Here is a 20,925-nt window from a genome sequence, read left to right as displayed (position 1 = left end):
TTTAACAAAAATATAATTAAAGTTCTATGGCATACTGAGAAGGTAAGGGACCAGTTTAAACAGAAACAAGAAGAGTAATGTGCAGTAGTTCATAATCTTACCTGTGCTGTTGTGCTGTCTTCCATCCAACAAGATTTAAATATTAGGAAAGGGACATGTGAAAAAGAATTGACAGAGGGTGAGAAATGGAGTGAGAGAGCGAGTAAGAGATGAGGCAAAGTCACAGACTTTGCGTCATCTGAGAAAATTCTCAGATTAATAAAAACAGTTTGATTCCCTGAGCCTGGCTTGCTCGCTCAGTCTCTCTCTCTCTTTTGCTCTCTCGCGCTATTTTTTCTCATTTTCACACTGACATATTCACACTTTCCCAATCAAATCTATTGTATTAATCCTCCAGTATCAGGTAACTTGTGTCTGCTTTCACCAACTAATACATAATCAGTCTAATTCACTGAATTATGGCCAGATATACAGATAGATAGATAGACAGGTGATAGACAGACAGACAGACAGACAGACAGACAGACAGATAGATAGATAGATAGAGAAACAGACAGACAGACAGATAGATAGACACGTGACAGACAGACAGAGAGACAGACAGACAGACAGATAGATAGACACGTGACAGACAGACAGACAGACAGACAGACAGACAGATAGATAGATAGATAGATAGATAGATAGATAGATAGATAGATGGATGGACAGATGGATACACTTATTAGTATCATACACACATAGAAAGATAGACAGACCTATTTTTTTTGTGGGGGGGGGCACTTCCATACTACATGAATGCCATCTGAATTTGGAGGATATGTAAATGAAGAGAAAGATGGAAAGATAAGATGACAAGTTTAATCTCAACATATCCCACTTTTACCCACTGGATGGCGATGTGGCTCTGTTTCCCTATAAGTATGTGATGCTGAGGTAGGCGGGGCTTAGGGTAGGTTTTTGCATATGAGGAATCACATTAAATGCCTCACAACTTAGTCATAGGACTGTGATTGAGTAACTGTCATCCTCTGTCACCTGAAATCTTCACTTTTATGGCTGTGTTTGGCTGCTGAGAACCTCATAAAAAATGTGTGGTGATTGATGCATCACTCAGATTCACAACAATGGCATGAAAATACTACACACAGACTCATTAGATCTCCTGGATGTAATGGTTTAAACACGTCCAGAGTCACTGCTGAGAACTCGACGTGCTCTGCTGAATCATCACTCACTTACTACATACTCTACCCAGAAGGCTTTAATCAGAAGCAAACCAACTCTATTAGATTCAACCACTCACCTCAATTTATTTAATGTGGAAAGAAAAGAATACATAGGAACTCTGTGTGCCAAACTGTATCAAAACAAACATTGCCGCAGGTTGATTAAGGTTTTCACAATATAATATCTGCATGGAATCTGGTAACATATTTAACGAAAGACATCAATTACTCAGTATAATACTTTTTTTGTGTGTGTGAGCAGTAAATGTCTATATGAGCAAAGGCTTTATTGACTTTTTTCTACTTTTCACACATTATTAGATCCGTACTGTCCCTTCTGAATGTCATGGAAAACAAATTCTGAATATGTTAAATGACCCATTACAGTGTCAGCTGGTTTTGTGTGTCCAAAGAGTTAGATAATGTAACTATACTAATGTGATAGTGTTTCTCAGCCTCAATACACCTCTTATAAACACCTGGCTTTTGAACGGATAGTTCAACCAAAATTATAATATTGATTAATTTGGTCACATTTATTCACCATCCCACACTGTAAAATAAATTAAGTAAAATTTACAGTAAAAAAAAAAACGGCAGCCGTGGTTTTTACATTTTACATTTTATGGTTTTAACTTCAATTTACAGTTAAATACTGCAATTCCATTAACTGGTATAATGTAATAATGAAATCTGTTTTGTATCTTTGTAGGGAATTTTGGGAATGTCAATTTACGGTTATTCTCTTCCAGTCTTTTTCACTTCCAAAAACAGTATACTTCTGTAATTACATGTAATGTCCAATAAAGTTTTCACCGTATATAGTATGGGAATTTACCATTAACCATTTAACAGGTTTTTACTGTAGCATTTTTAGTCTTTTACCATAAAATTCATGGTCATTTTTTACTGTGTGAAGCTAAAAGGGAAAACTGCCAGTACACAGAGTTCTTTTATTAACATGAATAGAATTTTCGTTCAAAATTATCTTGTTGTTTAACATTTTAACAACATTCAGAAAAACATGATGGGAATATTAGCAAAACATTCTTAGTTCTTAGAAGGTTCTTTGGTCAAGTTGTGCTAAACCTTTTTGAATTTCATAATAGTAGTAATAGTTTTTGTCCATACAATGAAAGTTAATGGGATCCAAAACAACACCCGTCCCCACTGACTTTCATTGTATGAAATTTTTTGGGCAAACTGTGTTAAGACAAATGCTCTCACACAAAGTAATGCAATGACCAAAAAAAAAAAAAAAAAAGAAAATTCTTAGGAGATCCTCTGTCCACACACACACAAAATGTACAACAAAAACGTACATATAGGTATTCCAGTCACTATCACACACCCTGTCCCACAGGACTGACAGATGGAGAGGCAGAGGACAGCTACAGAACTGGATCATTCCCCTCTCTCTTCTGCTGTCTATTGTGGGCTGTAAGTCTATCTCCTGCTAATTGCCACAGTGGCTCAAACACAAAGTCTGCCTCTGAAACAGTACCCAACAGGGTGTTGTATAGTGAGTAAAATTTACAATGCTACATTTCTCCTTCGGCATACATCAATGTGGAGGGAGAGCTCATGTCTAACGCATCAGTCAGAATTGAAATGCTTAAAGGCACACACACATTTTGAAGCACACAACATTAATCACTGAAATGTCTATATATCTTAACACAATTTTGGCTACTTGTGACCAGCGATGATTCATAAACAGGCTCTAATTTGACATCTTTGCAGCAAATTAAATTTTTCAGAATGCACTATAGTGACTTTGGTGACCATTTCGACAGAAATTCCTGTCCATCACAATGGAAACCACAACAACTGTATGTCCCCGGTGAAATACGGTTTCAGTATATTATATAAAAGTTGCAGTATATTATACAACTTCTAAAGGAGTCCCAGGAGCTGTAATGAATGGTTTGTATTGCACAGAAAAAAGGCAATAATGTCAATGCTATTAAGACACTGCACAGGTACAATAACATAAAAGGTGTTATACTTCCTGTGCAACATGAGCCAATTATTATTTATTAAAGAAACTTTGACAATCACTATTTAATCTGTTACATTCATGCAAATTCTAAACCAACCAACAACTTTTGGAAATGGAACACTTTGTAACTATATTAACTTTGTTAAATATACTCACTTTGTAACTATGCGGCTTTCTGTTCCATTTTCCCACAATATTTAGACTGTCGCACAATAATATGAAACAGATTCTGTGACCACAGGAGTGCATGTAAAATGGTGCATGGTAAAATCGTTGCCACACAACTATTCTTATTCTGTGGTGTTTGACATTTAAAATCACTTTTTTCTCCCCATCTCCAGATGCAGTTTAATTATGGGAACATAGGGTGAAATGCTATTTCATGCATACTGAGTTTTTTATATTGTTAAAGAGTTGGATTCCCATGCTGAACATGGACAAATATTCAAAAATTAAGTTGTACGTTTGAAGGAGTATTTTCGGTTTGTCACAAGTTTCGGAAAGTTTTTTTCGAGTATGGCTCTGTGTGACGTTAGATGGAGCGGAATTTCCTTATATGGGTCCTATGGGCACTTCTCCCGGAAGAGCGCGCGCTCCCGTAGAGCAGAGAAGAGACATTCACTGATCAGAGTGAGAGCGAAATGTCACAAAAGAAGTGTGTTTTTGGTTGCCAGGGCAAGACAACCCTGCACAGATTACGCCCCCCCCCCCCCCAAAAAGAAAAAACAGCATTAAGGGACCAGTGGATGGAGTTGTGCAAGTGTTTGTGTTTGTTCCCTGCATTTCGAAGATGCTTGTTTTACAAACAAGGCCCAGTTTGACGCCGGATTTGCACATCGTTTATTTCTTAAGGATAATGCAGTCCCAACGAAAAAGGGTCACGATCGTGTGTTGGAGTAAAACTGCTTCAAATATCTCTGTGTTGCAAATATATACAGTTTCATTACATACCACATAGAGACGTCCTGCTGTAGTCGTTGCTGCCTCTGCTCTTGTTCAATTTCAGCCTCTGGATCTGATTCTGGATCATAAATATATGCTGAATCTGCCTGTTAGCCATGGTTTGTTTTGGATAATGTTTTTTTTCCTCACGGTAATGTCACAGCTTCCAAACGCTCTCAACGCAAAAGCCTACTGGCGCTCGTGATTCTTTAGCTCCGCCCACACGCCATGCCTCCAGCCGCTCGGGTTTTTCCGGGAAAAATCGGTACAGACTATCTTTCTCTTATAAACATAATAAAACTAAAGTACTACTCTATAGGTACTCAAGATTAACAGGATATTGAGTGAAAACGAGCATTTCAAACCCCCCCCCCCCCCTTTAAACCCTGTTCCTCCTCATTCCATTTTGACAAACTGTTGTGATTTTAATATCGAGCATCGCGTTAGTTCAGTCAGGCCACGTTAATCGCGCTTGCATCAGCTGACAGTCAGCTGTTCCTGACGTGTACCAATCCAGTCTTGACACCTATCACCTGCCGTCTATTTAAACTTCCATTCTTCAGTGTCTCTTCCATCGCATCGCTGCTTGCAATTAACTCCCTCCTCCAACCCCAACTCCACCAACTGAACCTGTAATCCGATCTAACCTTGTTCTTTCTTTACAGTCTCTTCATTGGATGCAGTGAATTGTAATTATTTATGCTAATAATGGTTCTGTTCTGTACCCCAGGGGGGTTTGTCTTGCTGCTCTCCCCGCCCCGTCCAAGCATGGCTGCATGGACAGGCGTGTGGACTGTTGCCCAGAACATAACCATACCACCAACACTATCTGTATGCAATTATAATTGTCATAAATATACTTGACGGAAGTGGTCCTGATTGAACTATGCTTTTATTAAGAAAACAAGACTTGGCTGATTACTAGGTGGCATAGGCCAATTTAATTTAAGGTACAAAAACATAATTAGTAAAACATGCTATTCTGGATAAATAACTTTCATCTGTGTAATTATCAAATAGTACACATCATTACATTACCTCCTTTATGCAGACCTCAGTGACTACAGACATTGACAGAGATGGTCCACTCATGTAACATAATATCAACTAACAATGTTTCTTCATTCAGATTTGATAGCAGCTTCACTTGCACTGCTGGATGTAGATGCTAGGGGGTGTTCCCAAAATGACTTGCCTTGACTTTGATATTAAAAAATTTATTTAATCAAATACAAATATACAACAATAAAACCTAGGCTCAACTTTAGCCAAACCAGAATCAGCTGTATAAAGGCCTATACAGATCCTATTTTCAAATGTCCTCTGAATTTTTCTGCAGTTTTTGGTTTAGATTCTTAAGGGAAGTTAAAATGACCCAACCAATTCGACCAACAGCAGACGGTGTTTCTATGAATTTTAAAAGTGCAAACATTCAGTGGTTCAGTGAAAAAAAATTTAAATGTTTTGGAATGCAGACATTTGTGAAGATATTCTTTAATAATGAAAGAAATGCAAAAACTCACAAATTCTCTTCTTATAAAAAAATGAACATTGGAAATAACTGAAGTGAGATTTTTTTTGTTCTTTGTTCATGTACTTTTAATTAATTCTAAATTAATTTCAAGAATAACAAGAACAACACAGAAAACTCATCTTGAGGTGTGGATTCATGTTTATATGGCCTTTTAAGCTGTCATAAATTATTGCACCCTTATATAAATTCATTTGGTTTTACTTTGTAGAATCTTTCAAAAGTTTTTACTCAAAAAAACAAATTGGACCCCATTAAAGGAATACAAGGTCTGCATCAAAGACAATCACAGTCTATGCTTATTTTCTCAAGAACACTACTCGTGAAGTGAAGATAAACTCAAGGAGCATAACATAAAGCCCTTTAAGATGCCATTAGAGCCCATTGGATGCCTGTGGCGACTGCGGTCCACCACACTGCGCTCAACCAAGACCCATTAGGACTGGTTTGCCCCATTTCCATACTCAAATCAATGGTGGAATATATCATGCAAGTTGCTTGTTGAATGTATTTCTGTTAATGGCTTTCCCTCTATTGCCATTATGAGGATTGTAAAGCAAGGCTGAGGGTGAGATTATAAAAAAAGTGCTCCGTATGAGTTGTAATAATATTGGTTTACAGCAAACACACAGCGTGGAGCCACACTTTTACGTGCTTTATAAAGCTGACAAGCTTTCCTTTGCGAAATATAATTCCTTTTAAAGTTCAACCGTTTCTTCTGCCTCCCTCCATTCCATATAAAGCTGTTTCTCATTAAGGATTAAACAGAGAGTTAGGTTCTCTCTTCTCATAATTAAGACATTCCTAAAATCAGTTTCTTCTCTTAAATCCCTTGGTCCCTCCCTCCTCTTTCCCATTAGCAAGGCACTCCATGGATCTGATACCTAGTACCTATCATCTCAAGGTGTGCGAGATTGAGGATTATGTACTTAAGTTTGTGTGTTTTGTTAAAAACATGACTCCTGTATTCTTGACCTCCCCTCTTTGACCCTTTCATCTTACTGTGAAATCCAATTTCAGGCCTGAGTAACCCTCTCTGATCCCAAATACGTTCATACAAATACAGCAGTAGCACTTTTAAGGTGGTCACCATCAAACATGCCCATAATGCTGCAGGACCTGACACATCAATCAAAGGCGCTGCCCCCTTATCTGATCTGTGCTCCCACCTATGACCCCTGGCTTTTGACCTCTAGTCTGTCTGCTATGGTGGGTGCTGTTGAGGGCAGATTCACAAGAAGGGGGCTAATTAGGTCAGATTGCGGCGAACTGTGAATTACAGCTGAAATTGGAAACACATGCTGCGACCCAAAGCAGGATAGAGAGAGAGAGAGAGAGAGAGAGAGAGAGAGAGAGCACCAGAAAAGAGTTAATAGTGGAGCTGGGGGTGAAGAAAATGGGGGTAATGTAAGGTGGAGTGGAGGGGTTCAAGAGGAGCGGTAATGGAGAACATCTATGAAACTGATGTGCATGAGGGAGGATGAAGAGAGGAAAAAAATGATTTAATCAATTAATGAATAATACCTTTTTGAGACCATAAATCTAACCTAATTTTTAGGAGAGCATCTGTGGACAGCATACTGGTTTCCTTGACAGCTCCGCTGTTTTCAATAATTGCTATAATTGCTATGTAACAGATTGTAATTGCTTTGATATTTGAGGTTTAAGGTGGAATATCCATTGGCATGCAAATAAATCTGAGACACACACTATGAGCAACACAATGAAAACAAAAATGTACTGCGAGTAACAATTATTAAAAAAGAATTAATTAATATTAACATTTAAATAATAAATAATATGACATTTGTTCATAACATTTATTATTAACACTATTTAATATTATTATTTTTTTTTTAAATATAATTTTTTTATTTGAATTAGATTGTATAATTTCAAGATTTAAAGCAAAAATAGAATGGTATGACTGCAAATTTGGGAAATCATGCCACATAAAACATACAGTATCTGCACAAAACAAAAACAGCAGACGGACTGAATGAGAGCGCAATTTCACTGGTGGCAGCAGGTGGCACTACTGGAACAGCAGCGATATACTTTCCTTGGTTAACGCTGTAAACAAAGCCTATAGCAAATTTACTAAAATATAAAAATTATAACTGAAAAAAATATATTATATATATATATATATATATATATATATATATATATATATATATATATATATATATATATATATATATATAGATAGATAGATAGATAGATAGATAGATAGATATATATAGATATATATATATATATATATATATATATATATATATAGATATATATATATATATCATAGCTAATATAATGATAATAATAAGCATCTGTTTATTGAGTGTCTTTTGCAAAGCTCAAGGTCGTATTCTGTGAGAAGGATTGTCTCTTATCTGTTTCAAAATCTGAAAGACATGCAGCTTCATCAAAAGCGCTCATCTATGACAGTGTCAGACTTGCGGTGTGGTCCTTGTATGATGAGTTGCCCTGTATAGGTGTTTAGGGTGTAGGGTAGTAAAAGTTATTTCACAAAAACAAGTAATGCAGGTTCTCCCTAAGACCATTTGCTTAACTGATATTTAGAAATGTATTTTCTTCCTTCAACGATAAGCTGTCAGAGCTCTCTGTGCATGTGCATGTATGTGTGTGTTAAACCATTTGAGTGCGAGTGCGTGAAAGAACTTTTGTACCTCAGTTTGAGTTTGTCCCTTCTTTCCCTTTCTACCTTTGTTTGCCTGTCATCTCGCTAAATAGCTCAGTGACTCCTCGCTCTCAATCATTCTCTGTTCCTGTGGCTCTCGCTCATTCTCACCAATACACCCTGGGGTTGAAATATCTAAGTGCATACAAAACAAGTTCAGACAAAACCAGAGAGACAGAATAGTGCTAAGGAGGTAAAGACTGGGAGTGAATGACACTAAATGCCAAGAGGGAGGAACAGCATCAGGAGAGGACAGGAGCAAAGATATGAGGGGGCTGGACCACATTTTAGACCTCACTGAGCTTAGTATTTGTGTGTGTGTGTGTGTGTTTGTTTGTGTGCGCTCACCTGTGTTTGTGTGTGTTAAATATGAAGTTCCACACCGGTTCCCTGTTCCTCATTTGAAAAACTCTTTTCTGTACCCCCCTCGTTCTCTTATTCTCTCCCCCATCTCTCTCATCCCCTGGCTCTTTCACGGAAAGTCTCAAAGGGGCAGGGATGTAACAGAAAACTTCTCTCTTTTGTCTCCTTTCTTTTCCTTATCCTTTCATCTTTTTGGGTTTTGGTGGGATGGAAATTTCTGCTATAGGTGAAAGGAGGAAAGAGGAGGGGAGCACGGGAGATGGAGAATGAGAGTCTCCTGCTATAACGCTGACGCAATATACGTCTCCTGCTATAAAAACTAAGGGCTGGTTGGCTGTAGATGCTGTAAAAAATCTCCAGAGGAAATTGCTTTAACAAATTGCCCCCTAATTCTAGAGCTGCATGGTCCCAAAATCCATTCTGTTCACAACAGCATGAACTGACATGAAATAAATGAAATTCTGCTGTCCGCAACTTTTACGGTACTGTTATTAACTAAAAGGTCACAAGGTGTAGGATGCACTTGTTTGGGGTGATTAGTTTGGACTTTAACTCAATTAATTGACAATAAATCAGTTAAAAAGACATTCTTCTATCCATTATTCTACATTTAAGCCATTATCAACTCTTTTTTTGTTTTGTTTTGTTTTTCATTATGAGAACCCTCACACCCACCGCCAGCAGATGGTCCTCGTCCTTCTTTTTCCTCCACCATAATGTCTTCTTTCAGGACTGTGTCCATTCCTCTTCTTCTAAACCAGCCCTCTTTCACTCCCACTGGCTGTTGTCCCCTCACCGCCTTTCGTGAAGATGCCTTACCGCACGACTTGAACACTCAGACCTCCCCGCCGCGGGAATTTCTGCATCCACTTAACTTTTTAAATCTTTTGTTTCAGATTAAACGTCTCTCGTTTACAGCTCAAAGTCGGCTAATTGTGGTCTCACTGCTGGAAAAGTAGAGCTGCCGCTGATACACGCAGAGTCAGAGGTGTATTACTGCTCTGGATGTTCACCGCTTGCATGCAAATCCTCCAGAAGGTCGCGCGTGAGGAAAACAGATAAGCGTGGAAATACAACTCGACGTGGACCCTCTCAGACGGGACTCCGGAGATGATGTGGGAGACTTCTGTAGTCTGAAACATGTGAATCGAGAGTTCTTCTGGAAATTTCGTTCATTTTTGCTTGAGACTGACGGACTGTAGAATCAATGTGGTGTCTGTCGAAGATACGTGTGGTCCGAAACTCACCTAAACGGTAGGTGCTGCGTGTTTTTAAAGATAGGCCTTTTAACATGTTAGCGTACAGGTATTCACTAATCACACGCTTCCGATGTTGATAACATCTAAAGTGGTGTAATGACAGATTCATTTCTTTTGGCTTCATTTTCGTAACAGTTAATTTAATTTTAAGCAGGTGTTGATCGGACTCGTTGACAGGTTGTCAAGCTTTGGAATAAGCCGAACGCCAATGAATCGTTCAATTGAGTCGAATGAATCAGGTGATTCGGTTCTCTTTCGATACGAACTGATACAAGTAGCCTAGGTATGAAAACAGCTGGTTTTAACAGCATTTTATCAAAATATCCTTTCAAGCCAGGTGATATTGATACATTCCAGTATTGTTTACTGCAACATAGGAAAATTATGTAATTAGCGGAATCATGGCTGCAACAAACTGGACCACAAACCGCACATTCTGTATTAAAAAAATAATTGCAACTTCAATAAACAGCAATTTGTCTGGGCATGTACAGTTTCTGGTTAAGCTGTTAAAGCATGTAACATGAAACCCCATCATCACGTACTGTAATTGAAACAGCTTTTTAAAAATGTTTTTATCGGAAACCAATTCTTCAAAAGAACCGATTCATTTTAATAAGTTGGACTCATCATTACTAGTCGAGTTTGAAACGATCGTGAGAAGCGCTTACCCCGGGCCTCGAAAGAGTTCTGGAAAAACTGTTCTGGCGGAAGACCAAAATATGCGTGATCTTATATTTTTCAGCCGCTAGCGAATTGACAAGACTATTGTAGTCAACGGCGCTGTCCCGTCCCTCGCGTGCAGTGTGCGGTTTATATGTAAACCTTCTCTGTCCGGTGCGTCCGCGTTCCGCTCTCGGTTCAGGTGTTCACCAGGTGTTTGCGTGCAGAGGTCAGCAAGTATTGTGACATTTGTTTTCCTGTCTGCCTGCGTACCTCGGAAGAAGGTCTCTGAAGTCAGTCCAACATGCTGTTTAAAATACACAGTAGGTGTGTTTGTGTTTTTAAATTTACTTTGTATCGTTCCTCAGAATGATAGTTTAAATAATCCAAATCGTTTTATCGTGTAATAGCCTATTAGAAGTACTTTGGAGGAAAAACAAATGGATGTAGATCTTCACAGGAGAGTAGTAGTTTGTCAGTGCTAATGTGTTTACACAGTAAAGGAGTTAAAGGGTGGGAGCTAGCAGCCATTGAAAACAATAATGAACACACATGCACACCCTTTCAGTCACCTGTCCAGCTAGCCCATGAAAACAGAAGCTCACAACCATTGTTTACTACATAATGAATGTTTATGTAACTATTTTCTCACCCCTGTAACACATAAAGTGTGGGGGGAAGACACTGAGACAGAACAAGTGAGAAAAAAAGCTACAGGTATTTATGAGAGACGTGAACTCTTCCTCCATTTATCCAGGTAGGATCTGAAGCAGACCAAAGTTCTTTCTGAGAAAGAAAGTGTGGATGGAGATTATCCTAAAGTGTGAGGAGTAAGTGGAATGTGTCACTCACTGTGTGGTAGCCATTTTCCGATGTGTTCAAGCTACTGATTTCTCAACTGCAACACAGTGCCTTTGATCAGAAACATCTGCACAGCATGCTGATTTTTTATGTCAGTGATTTTATGAGTCAAGTTACGGTATGTTTGTCTTTGAATAATAATCCTTGTCTGCCAAGATATTTTTTTCCACAGAGGGAATTTGTGCAGCGTCTTTTTTCTTCCTTTTTTAAAACTAACATTATAATATTAATGCTATTATGTTTTATTTTACCCAAGAGTTTTATTTACAACTCATAATTTAGTTTTGAACAACCATTGTGTACCACCATCTGACCAACCCATAATCAGGCGTTTTTTTTTAGTTTGTTTGTTTTTTTGTTTGTTGTAAACTTATCAACATATATTATATAGTTGGCAGTGCCCCATCCTTCAATTAAAGCCTTATTGCAAAGCCTGCAATAAAGATATCTTCTTAATTCCACATAAACCACAGTGATGCAATTAGGAAACTATACAGATGTACTCTTTCTTTACTTTTTGAATAATTTGGAATGTTCTTCCGTAATATTTGACTGGGATTGGGCTCGACAGATCGCTAAACACTTGAGTACCAATGTGTAATTGGGCTGGTCAGTTATAACCGTCTAATAAGAAATTTGTGGACGCTGGAAATCAATGTTTAATAAATGGTCTTTTTTCGGGCTGGATGAAAAGTTTTGAATTCTGAAAGTTATAATGAAACTAAATAGAAAAGATAAAAGTGTAAATATAAAGTGGGAATGTGTCATGACACGATCTGTTTAACTTGATTTTAAGCCGTTTTCATTTTCTTTCCAATTCTTTGTGGCTTGATATGAGAGTTCAGACTGTGCTGCGTTGGACGCATATGGCCAAGTGTATAGGGTTGAGTGGGACGATGGGAAAATTCCAAAATTGTCAGTCATGTCAAGTCTGAACAGGGGGATTGTAGAATGTCTATCATGAGTCACGCTTTTGTTCGGATTGGAGAGGATAAATAATAAAGGCCATACATCTGCTGTAATTGATTTGACAGGCTTTTTAGCGTGACAGCATGAAGTGGTAGTGGATCTTCTGGCTGATTTCCAGTGAAAGAGGTTATTTATTAAGTGGGTTTAAAGTTTTCGGTGGCGTGAAGCTGAGAATTGAATGAAGTGGAAGAGCCAAAGTGTTTGTCTGGCTTTTGTCTAGAAGATGGCAGATTACGCTTGTCATGGAGGTGGGAGCAGTGGGTCAGATCAAAGATATGTGTGGATGTGTGTGCACAGGTTCCTGTGAGGTAGAGTGTATAAGATCGGGTTAAACATGCGGGTTCATTGTGTTCAGGAGCTTGGTGTTTTTTATGTGAGGCTGCAGGCTCATTTTTGGTCTGTGTGTAAGGTGAGGGGAGAAAGTGCAGCAGAGTTCGTAAAGCATGTCATTGCTACAAATGGAGCGCACTGATTGAGTGGTTCTGCATATCGCCCCGCGTCTACAGATATGCCTCCTGCACGTGTGTCTGCCTGCCTGCTGCTTGTGTTCCCGTTCCAAAGCAAACATGCACATTAACCAGCAAGCCTTCCTCTCAGGTCACACACATACGCATGCACTACACCCTTTTTCACATACAGTAGGTGCACACTCACACACACACACACACTGCCTTCAACCATGAAAAATGCCTTTACTCATAACTTCTGTTAGTAAGTCATTCTTTTGGGGGTCAGTAGACCCTTTTCATTCATTTGTTAATTTTATGCAGTAAAAATGCACTCCATATATAAAATTATTTGAATGCAGTTGAGCATGTTTACTTTATTAAAAAAAAATACTAATGTGTTTTCAGGTCAGTAAGTCTGTTAAAACGTCAATTTTAGTTTTTTATGACTAGGCAAGATCGGTTCAGGTTGAAGAATGCCATGTTAAAAACGGATTTTGCTATGAATATACACATATTAGAAAAGGGGTAAAATTATAATTACATTATGATTAACTAATTGAAATGTATTTTAATATAGATTAATATGTATAAAATCACATATTTAAGCTGTTTAGAACATAATTTAGTACTTTTTATTTGATGGTTACATTACATCATTCAATTTAAACCTTTTTTGAAAATGGAGAAAATGTGCTTCGAAACCATCTGAAACCACCGTGAGTGTAAAGATTACATTTCCAAGAACTTGCCCTGTGCATTTTAAACTAGATTTTTCCTTTATTGGATTCATTTGTCATTGAATATAGTCTAACTATTGTAAAATAATATCTAAATATTGATTCTTTCGTATGGTAACTTCATTTCAGCAGTCAGCAACATGCTGTGATTTAGTGACTCTTGTTTTTATATTTTTGCATTTTGTTGTTTGTGAGACTGTATGAAGTGAGACTGTATGATTTTGTCAACATTAGAGGTTGTGAAAGAACAAGACTGTAAATCTCACTGCAAAAATACCACCATCTTACACACAGCCCCAATTATATTTGCATTTAATAGACAAGAGCCTCATTTGCACATAGCACACCTGTTCCTATGTTGAACGTAAACAGGAAGTAAGCATTTATACATGTAGAGCTCTATGTCCCGGCATGCATATGTATGGACTCAGTGGCATTCTTTCCCTGCTTGTGACCGCAGGCTTACTTGTGCATTGAATGAGAGTGTGTTCGTTTGGCTTGAGTGTTATTAGAAAACTGTGTCCGGGGCGGAGTGCTGTTATTATGAGTATCACAAGTGGTGATTTTGCACTTCACACACAAATGTCTTTCCTCCCACTCTCTCCCTATGAGTCTAATGATTATCTCTTCTTCACAAACGAACAGTCACTTGACTGCGTACACTAGCTTTACTCGCCCTCGCCCCCCTCCTTCATTCTAGCGTGTCCCGCCTGAGGAAACCACATCACTGACATTCTGAGCATTCTTCTTTCTTTCTAAATGCCTCTCCCTCCCTCATCTCTCAGCACAAAAGCAAAGGACTGGTGAGTAATTTACACCTGGCCTTAACATTGGACCGATCGACTGCATCCCTCACTGTATCATCCGCAAGTTGACACACTCTAGGTCAGAGTAGGTCACATTCTTCCTGTCAAATACTTGCTAAAAAGCTAATTTGATAAATTTTAAGAAGACATTTTTGAGTAGTGTTGCTGTTAAGAGCATCACACCTCATGCCTTATATGCTTTATGTAGTTTGCGCTCATTTTTGTATATATTTAATATAAATTGTTTCTATATACTCTTCTGTCCAAGAATTGGGGTCATTAAGGGGTCATTTTTTGCATTGATGCATTAAATTGATCCAAAGCGACAAATAAATGGTTATAGTTTAATTTTTTCAATTGATCAGAGAATCCTGAAAAAAAATATATGACAAAACTATTAAGCAACACAAATTGAGCACAAAATCAGCATATTAGAAAGATTTCTGAAGGATGACGTGACACTGAAGACTGAAGTAATGGCTGCTTTGCCATCACAGGAATAAATGACATTTTAAAAAACATTCCAATACAAATGTTCACAATATTAATACAATATTGTATTTTTGATCCCTTAAAGCAACCTCAAGGAGCAGAAGAGTTAATCTTTTCAACCCTCTCCTCACAATGTTCATATATAAATATTATTTTGGTTGTACAATGTGACAAGAAAACCAGTGATGAGGCACATTTATCATTTTCATGTGGTGGTTTTGCTTCCACCTGGTGGTTGACAGTGTGCTGAGAGTAAAAGGGAGCGAGTGTATCATCCATCAGTGTAGTTTTACTCGAACCCCCTCTAAATAAACACATAAATCACCTCCACTGGGCCAGTAACCGCCCAGGAGCTTGTCTTAGGTAGAAGACTGCTGAACTTTGGCGTTCCTGTCAATAAATAACCTAAATCTCTGAGGTCTTCTCAGTACTGCTGAGAGTCATGTTACAGAAGTGTGTGAATATGGGATCATCAGGTCAAACGTATGGAAAAAGTATATAAGACAAAAACATACATATAGATTATAAAAGATGATGAAATGAGCATTTATTTGAAGCCCAAAGCAACATCGCCTTCTTTTATTGATTCATTCTTTGGCTCAAACAGTAAAGTGGCATCTTTTTGTTTGCCTCAGTCATGCTCTTAATCTGTGAAATTTACAACCTTTTCCATACATACCAGAGTTGTTTGTGGTCTCGTGTGAAACTAGGCCAGCACCAGACCAACACTGTTAGTGGTTTTATTTCAAACAGAGCTTTGCCAGACGTCGACTAGCCGGTGACTTCTTGTCTGTGCCGACCAACCGGAGCAGGCAATGGTGAAGCTAGTTTGTGGCTCCATTCTCCCTCTACACAGAGACATGAATCTGCTGCTTTCAGTTTTGCATCTTTATTTCCACTAGCAAATGCTAAAGCTGTAAAGCTATAGTTTTACAGTTTTATGCTTATTTTACTTTATTTTTATGAGTTGGCAATGAGGAAACCTCTTCCAGAGTAAAAAAGTATACAATGGAAAAAGTATGCATTTGCAAATGATCTTATTTTGAAGTCAGCATAAAATGAAACCCTGTCTATTTTCAAAATGCATGTTATCATCCATGAATGTTTTTTGTAAATAAAAAAATACATATATAATTTGTCATTTTTAATCAAAGATTCAAATGATCTTCAGTTGAAATGACTTCTCTCTGGTGACGTATGCTGGACTTCTCCAGAAATTGAGTCCACAGAAACACTTTCTTACTGTTAACAGCGAGCTTGTATTAAAGATCTGCCTTCATCCGATCAACAGCCACTGGAAAGAACGAAGTCTTGCCCTACATTTTTTCCTAGCATTCTAAACAGTCCCATGTAAATATTTGTGGTGTCTTATTAAGCTCCACTGTTCTTCCTCTTTATGCTCTTTCTAATTCTAGCTTTTTTCTTTTTTATCAATTCATAGTTGACACGTCTTGGGAGTGATGCACTGGCTTCCCCTGGTTGCCATGGTGATTGCCTCGGCCATGCCTTTCTCTCAAAGTCCTGTGCCCAGGCTTGTTGTCGCGGCGATAGAGCCTGGCAGAAACGACAGCAGCAGCAGCAGCGTCCCGACAGCGAACATCAGCATGCCGACCAACACATCAGTGGACAACGACTCCCCTGATGCTGTCTCTCACAACAACTACAGCACACATGACATAGCTCCTCACAGAACAGTCGAGAAGCAGAGCACGCTTGAGGAAGACCATATATCCAAAGATAGAGCAAACCGAGAGAATCTTCTAATAGGTGGAGGTAGGACTACTGGAGCAGATGCCTCCAGGCCGCACGAGCCTAGGAAATACAAATCACAAAAAATACTGGCTGAAAAAAGCCATGGTATTCTCAAGGACTATCAGCTTGAAAGTAGCCAGTTTCATGAAGAAAGCAGGATTGAGGCAGAGACTTTTCTTAAAGATGACAGGAACACAAGAAGTCCTATGGTCTCTCTGCAGAGTTCTCCAGTGCAGGAACATCTGGACGAAGCTCAAACGGTTGGGAGCACCAATGCTGACGAGTTGGTGCAGCAATACGGAGGGTTTGGAACAGAACAGGGCTTTAAGTTTGATGACATAGGCCTACGAGAGGAAGATCAGCTGCTTTTGCTGGACGCCGATCCTCAGGTGCTTTTCTCCCCGGCCCTCTCCCCACCCAAACAGCCACCTCTGCTCTTAATGCTGGAGTCAGGCTTTCTGACCAATGACGTTGAGGATGAGGAAAGCCACATGATGGACGCTAACACCTCCGCTCACAGAGGCGACAAAGACACATACAGGAACTTACTCTTGGGCCTCTCTGATTCTGATGGCCACATCCCAAGGGTCCGCCGCAAGCGTCAAGCCGCCCACAGCGCACAAGGGATGGCACGCTCCGTATGTGAGGCCGAAACCAGGTGGGTGACCAAGAAGACCGCGGTGGACTTACTGAGCAACACCGTCACTATTCTGCCAGAGATCCCGACCCAGACTGGGCCACTCAAGCAGCGTTTCTACGAAACAACGTGCCGTAAGCCAGATCCAAACAGGAGAGGTGAAGTGCAGGCGGTGGAGGGGGCCAGCTGCTTGGGGGTGGATAAGAGACACTGGATGAGCAAGTGCGAAACCAAACAATCGTACGTTCGCGCACTCACCTCAGATGAAAACAAGAGGATAGGATGGAGGTGGATCCGTATTGACTCCTCCTGCGTTTGCGTGCTGCTCACTAGAGGGACGTACAACACTAAGAAGTTGGAGTGAGGAAGAGAGCGAGAAAGGACAGCTAGCTCGGACTGTCTGAACATAGGATTGACACGGAGTTGATAGTTCATGTGAATTCTGAGTGTTTGAGGGACTGTGTCTGTTCTGGTCCACTGTGTGGGGGATATTTCGTTTCCAGATGTTCCCACATATCTATAGCTGTACCCCAGTGTCTCGCTGAGGACAGCCATGGAAATCATCCTTGTGTTGCTCAAAACCTGATGTTTGTCACTCTTAAACGTGTTCGAAAATCATTGCATTAGATACTGGCAAAAAAAAAAAGGCATCTGCAAACAAAAAATGCCAGTAAATAATTTTCACTTTTCCAACCAGTAAGTATGAAGTCAGTTCTCCTCAAGTTTATGCAGGTTTCCTAGCACAATGATTACCTTTGTAGTTCATTATAATAGCATACGAGATGTTACACACAGTTTGACTCCCAGAAGGACTTTGTCTTCATTTTAAACAATATTTATAGACCGATAACAAAAGTGTACGTATGCTGATTCTTTTAAGGAAATGCCTCATGTTTTGATATTTTCACATGTAATGCAGAAACCTTTATACACTTTTAAATGTTGCTTCCAAGTTTCCAAATATTACATATTTAGTGCATTTCACACAACAAAATCTGGTGACTTGCACGAAAGTGAGCCATGGTTGAATGAACTATATCAAAGTCTCTCTTAAGGAAATTCAGATCTTTGCAGCCACATTTGCAATGCTTCCAGGTGGCTATTTAAGAAATGCAAGACCAGCTCCTATCAGTGTGAATGGGGAAATACTGAAACCCTAGAAAATAATGGCAAAACTCACAATGAAATAATATATTTCAAGTCAGAAATCAAATCTGACATTACTCATTGCCCATCAATGCTGATTCTTAAGCTCAAAAAAGCTTATATTTAAGGTTGATCCTGCCAGTGTGCAGTCCCAAGAGCAAGTCTCAGATTTATGTGAGAAATGGAGATTCCAATGGCTCTTAAATCTCACTAGAGCTGTTGCAGTTTTGCCCATTCTTAGCAATACAAGTGAACTGTCTTGGGTAATACATAGTGTTTGACGATAGTCCTCAAGTCATCTGAGGATGAGGTTGATTCCCTTTTTTTTCTAGGTGCATTCTCTGTAACTTATTTGTGTTTCATGAAACAGCATACGGGTTTGAAGTGATATGAGGTGACGATGAGATCCTCCGCTCTACTGTCATTCCTCCATTCCACACAAACAAGAAAACCTCAATACCGAAATCCTTTTTTTTTTCTTCTCTTACTTTTCATATATTGTTGCATTTGTTTTATTGTATCTATAGTATACAGACAATAAGTTATTACTTTTGAACTAGTATGTAAGTCTAAGTACTTGATATTAATATATTTCTTTATAAATGTACAATAAGTGAAACATATACATCATGCAAATATATGTTTATTTATAATAAACAAAAATTATCCACTGTTTAGTGGTCAGCAGTGGTCCTTCAAATGCCTGACCCAAAACTAGAGCCTCTTTGGTTTTCGGTGTCAGAAACGATGGTTCACCCATGTACTGTCCACTCAGCAAATGTTACAGAAATACAGTCCAAAAACTGAGTGTTGGATGAAATGAACTGTAGTCCAGGTCCCTGGTTACTGTATTAAGAAAGCTGTGGAAGTCAGTGCACAGGGTTTGATGTTATTTTTCACATTGAGTCATTGTAATAAAGTATTATGCAATCTTTGTAAGGTAGATACTTTTGTATATGATTTTATTTTTGAAGTAGATGGAAGAGCGAGAGGTGCTTTGGTAAAATACAAAGCGGAATATATGATTGTATTTCTCTCTTTTTTAATATATAAAAAAAAAAACAGGAAGTACTTTGATTTGCAGTTGTCGAATATAAAACATAAAATCTGACTTCGCACATAAATTAGCCTCTCAAAATCACGAGCACGCCGAACTCTTTAGTACCATTAGGAACACTTTATTTTATTTAGATTTTCATCATCTTCATTATCATTATTGTTTATTTTGCAGACATCATTTTCATTTTGAACCACTGTCATCCTCATCAACAGTAATGGTTTGTTTTCAAATCATAACACAATTTTGTCAAAATGTACACATACAAGTAGCATATTTTAATGACCGTGTTTTTAATATTTCATATTTTACGCTTTAAACTAGATCAAATGAAATTACAGTCAGCATTATTAAATGAACATGTACATACAGTTATTCAATACATACATACAGAAAATAAATAGTTATCATAAAAATAAAAAATAAAAATGAAAATACACACATTTTACAAATTGTTCCCCAAGCTCTTAACCTCATATGTTAATGTACACATAATTTTTATTTTTAACTCCATATTGTCTTGTTCCCCGGTAGGTTTAGTTCGTTGTCGTCTTGGTTGTTTGACATGCATCGCAACACAGAAGCTAAACGTTTTCTCTCACTTGTTTTTCCCCCGGCCCTCCCCCATTTCTCCTCCTCGGTTCACCTCTGCTCATCTTTTATGGCTTGCGTTGTTAGAATGATTCTGTCCATCAGGACTCGTTTCTGCTGGTCACTTGCTTTGTTCGCAAGCATCTTCCCTCGCGCATCGGTCTCTCTGCCACCACCAGCTTCCCTTCGTTTGCTGACTTTTAGTCTTTAATCGAAATGTTCGAAAAATGTAAAAAAACACCTAGTAGTAACTGAGCAAGAATTGTGCCCTTTGCAGTCTCATGTGTAGCTCTCACTGCTCAGCTTGTGCCGACTGAGAAACACATCCAGCGAAGTGTTGGCCTCACACAGCCTGGCCCCTCCACTGTGCTCTGAAGTACTTCCTCTGAACCTTACCGTATGTAAACATCCCTGAAGTCCAGGTCGAGTTGCCACAAACATCCTTTGCTATCGAGAGACTCAAGAGACCAACTGCAGGCAGTCGACGAAAGCCATTCTGAGGAACTAGGGCTGCGGGCAGCGCCATTGAAACGAAGGATGGAAAGACGAGAGAGTTCATCTACAGACGTCCCATCAGCACAGACACAGGAAGAGAGAACGACAGAAAGAAAGAATAAACAGTCATCCGATTCCTCCAGCCATCCCATTTCTTACCACTCTCTTGTGTCATACATTCTTCATGTCTTTTGTCGTCCTTTTTTTTTTGTTCTTTATTTGTCTCTTTCTCCATCCCTCTTC

The 20,925-nt window shown here is 38.8% G+C and overlaps 2 protein-coding genes across 3 annotated transcripts in view; one reads left to right on the top strand and one right to left on the bottom strand.

The window, feature by feature from the left end:
• Positions 1-9,555, bottom strand: part of LOC113046670 (excitatory amino acid transporter 2-like) — a 32,030-nt gene extending 22,475 nt beyond the window's left edge. Inside the window, exon 1 of the mRNA XM_026207562.1 lies at positions 9,444-9,555. Within this exon, the coding sequence (XP_026063347.1) occupies positions 9,444-9,510 (67 nt within the window). The 5' untranslated portion in view covers positions 9,511-9,555. The remainder of the gene's footprint in view (positions 1-9,443) is intronic.
• LOC113046686 (uncharacterized) lies at positions 8,145-20,854 on the top strand. 2 transcript variants are annotated; one of them, XM_026207586.1, is made up of 2 exons: positions 8,145-10,022; positions 16,446-20,854. In XM_026207586.1, exon 2 carries the CDS (start codon positions 16,465-16,467, stop codon positions 17,755-17,757), a length of 1,293 nt encoding a protein of 430 aa, XP_026063371.1. In that variant the 5' UTR covers positions 8,145-10,022; positions 16,446-16,464; the 3' UTR covers positions 17,758-20,854. The 2 variants fall into 2 exon arrangements, with proteins under 2 accessions (XP_026063371.1, XP_026063379.1); XM_026207594.1 differs by lacking the exon at positions 8,145-10,022 and adding an exon at positions 10,534-11,017.
• The last annotated feature ends 71 nt before the right edge of the window (positions 20,855-20,925 follow it).

Source organism: Carassius auratus, chromosome 3 (assembly GCF_003368295.1).
Source record: "Carassius auratus strain Wakin chromosome 3, ASM336829v1, whole genome shotgun sequence".
NCBI classification, from domain to species: Eukaryota; Metazoa; Chordata; class Actinopteri; order Cypriniformes; family Cyprinidae; genus Carassius; species Carassius auratus.
Note: the sequence above shows the minus strand (reverse complement) of the source record. Positions and strands in the feature narration are given on the sequence as shown.

Bases quoted from the DNA above. Each gene is read 5' to 3' on its own strand.
- LOC113046686 (XM_026207586.1), top strand. From the start codon at position 16,465: ATGCACTGGCTTCCCCTGGTTGCCATGGTGATTGCCTCGGCCATGCCT.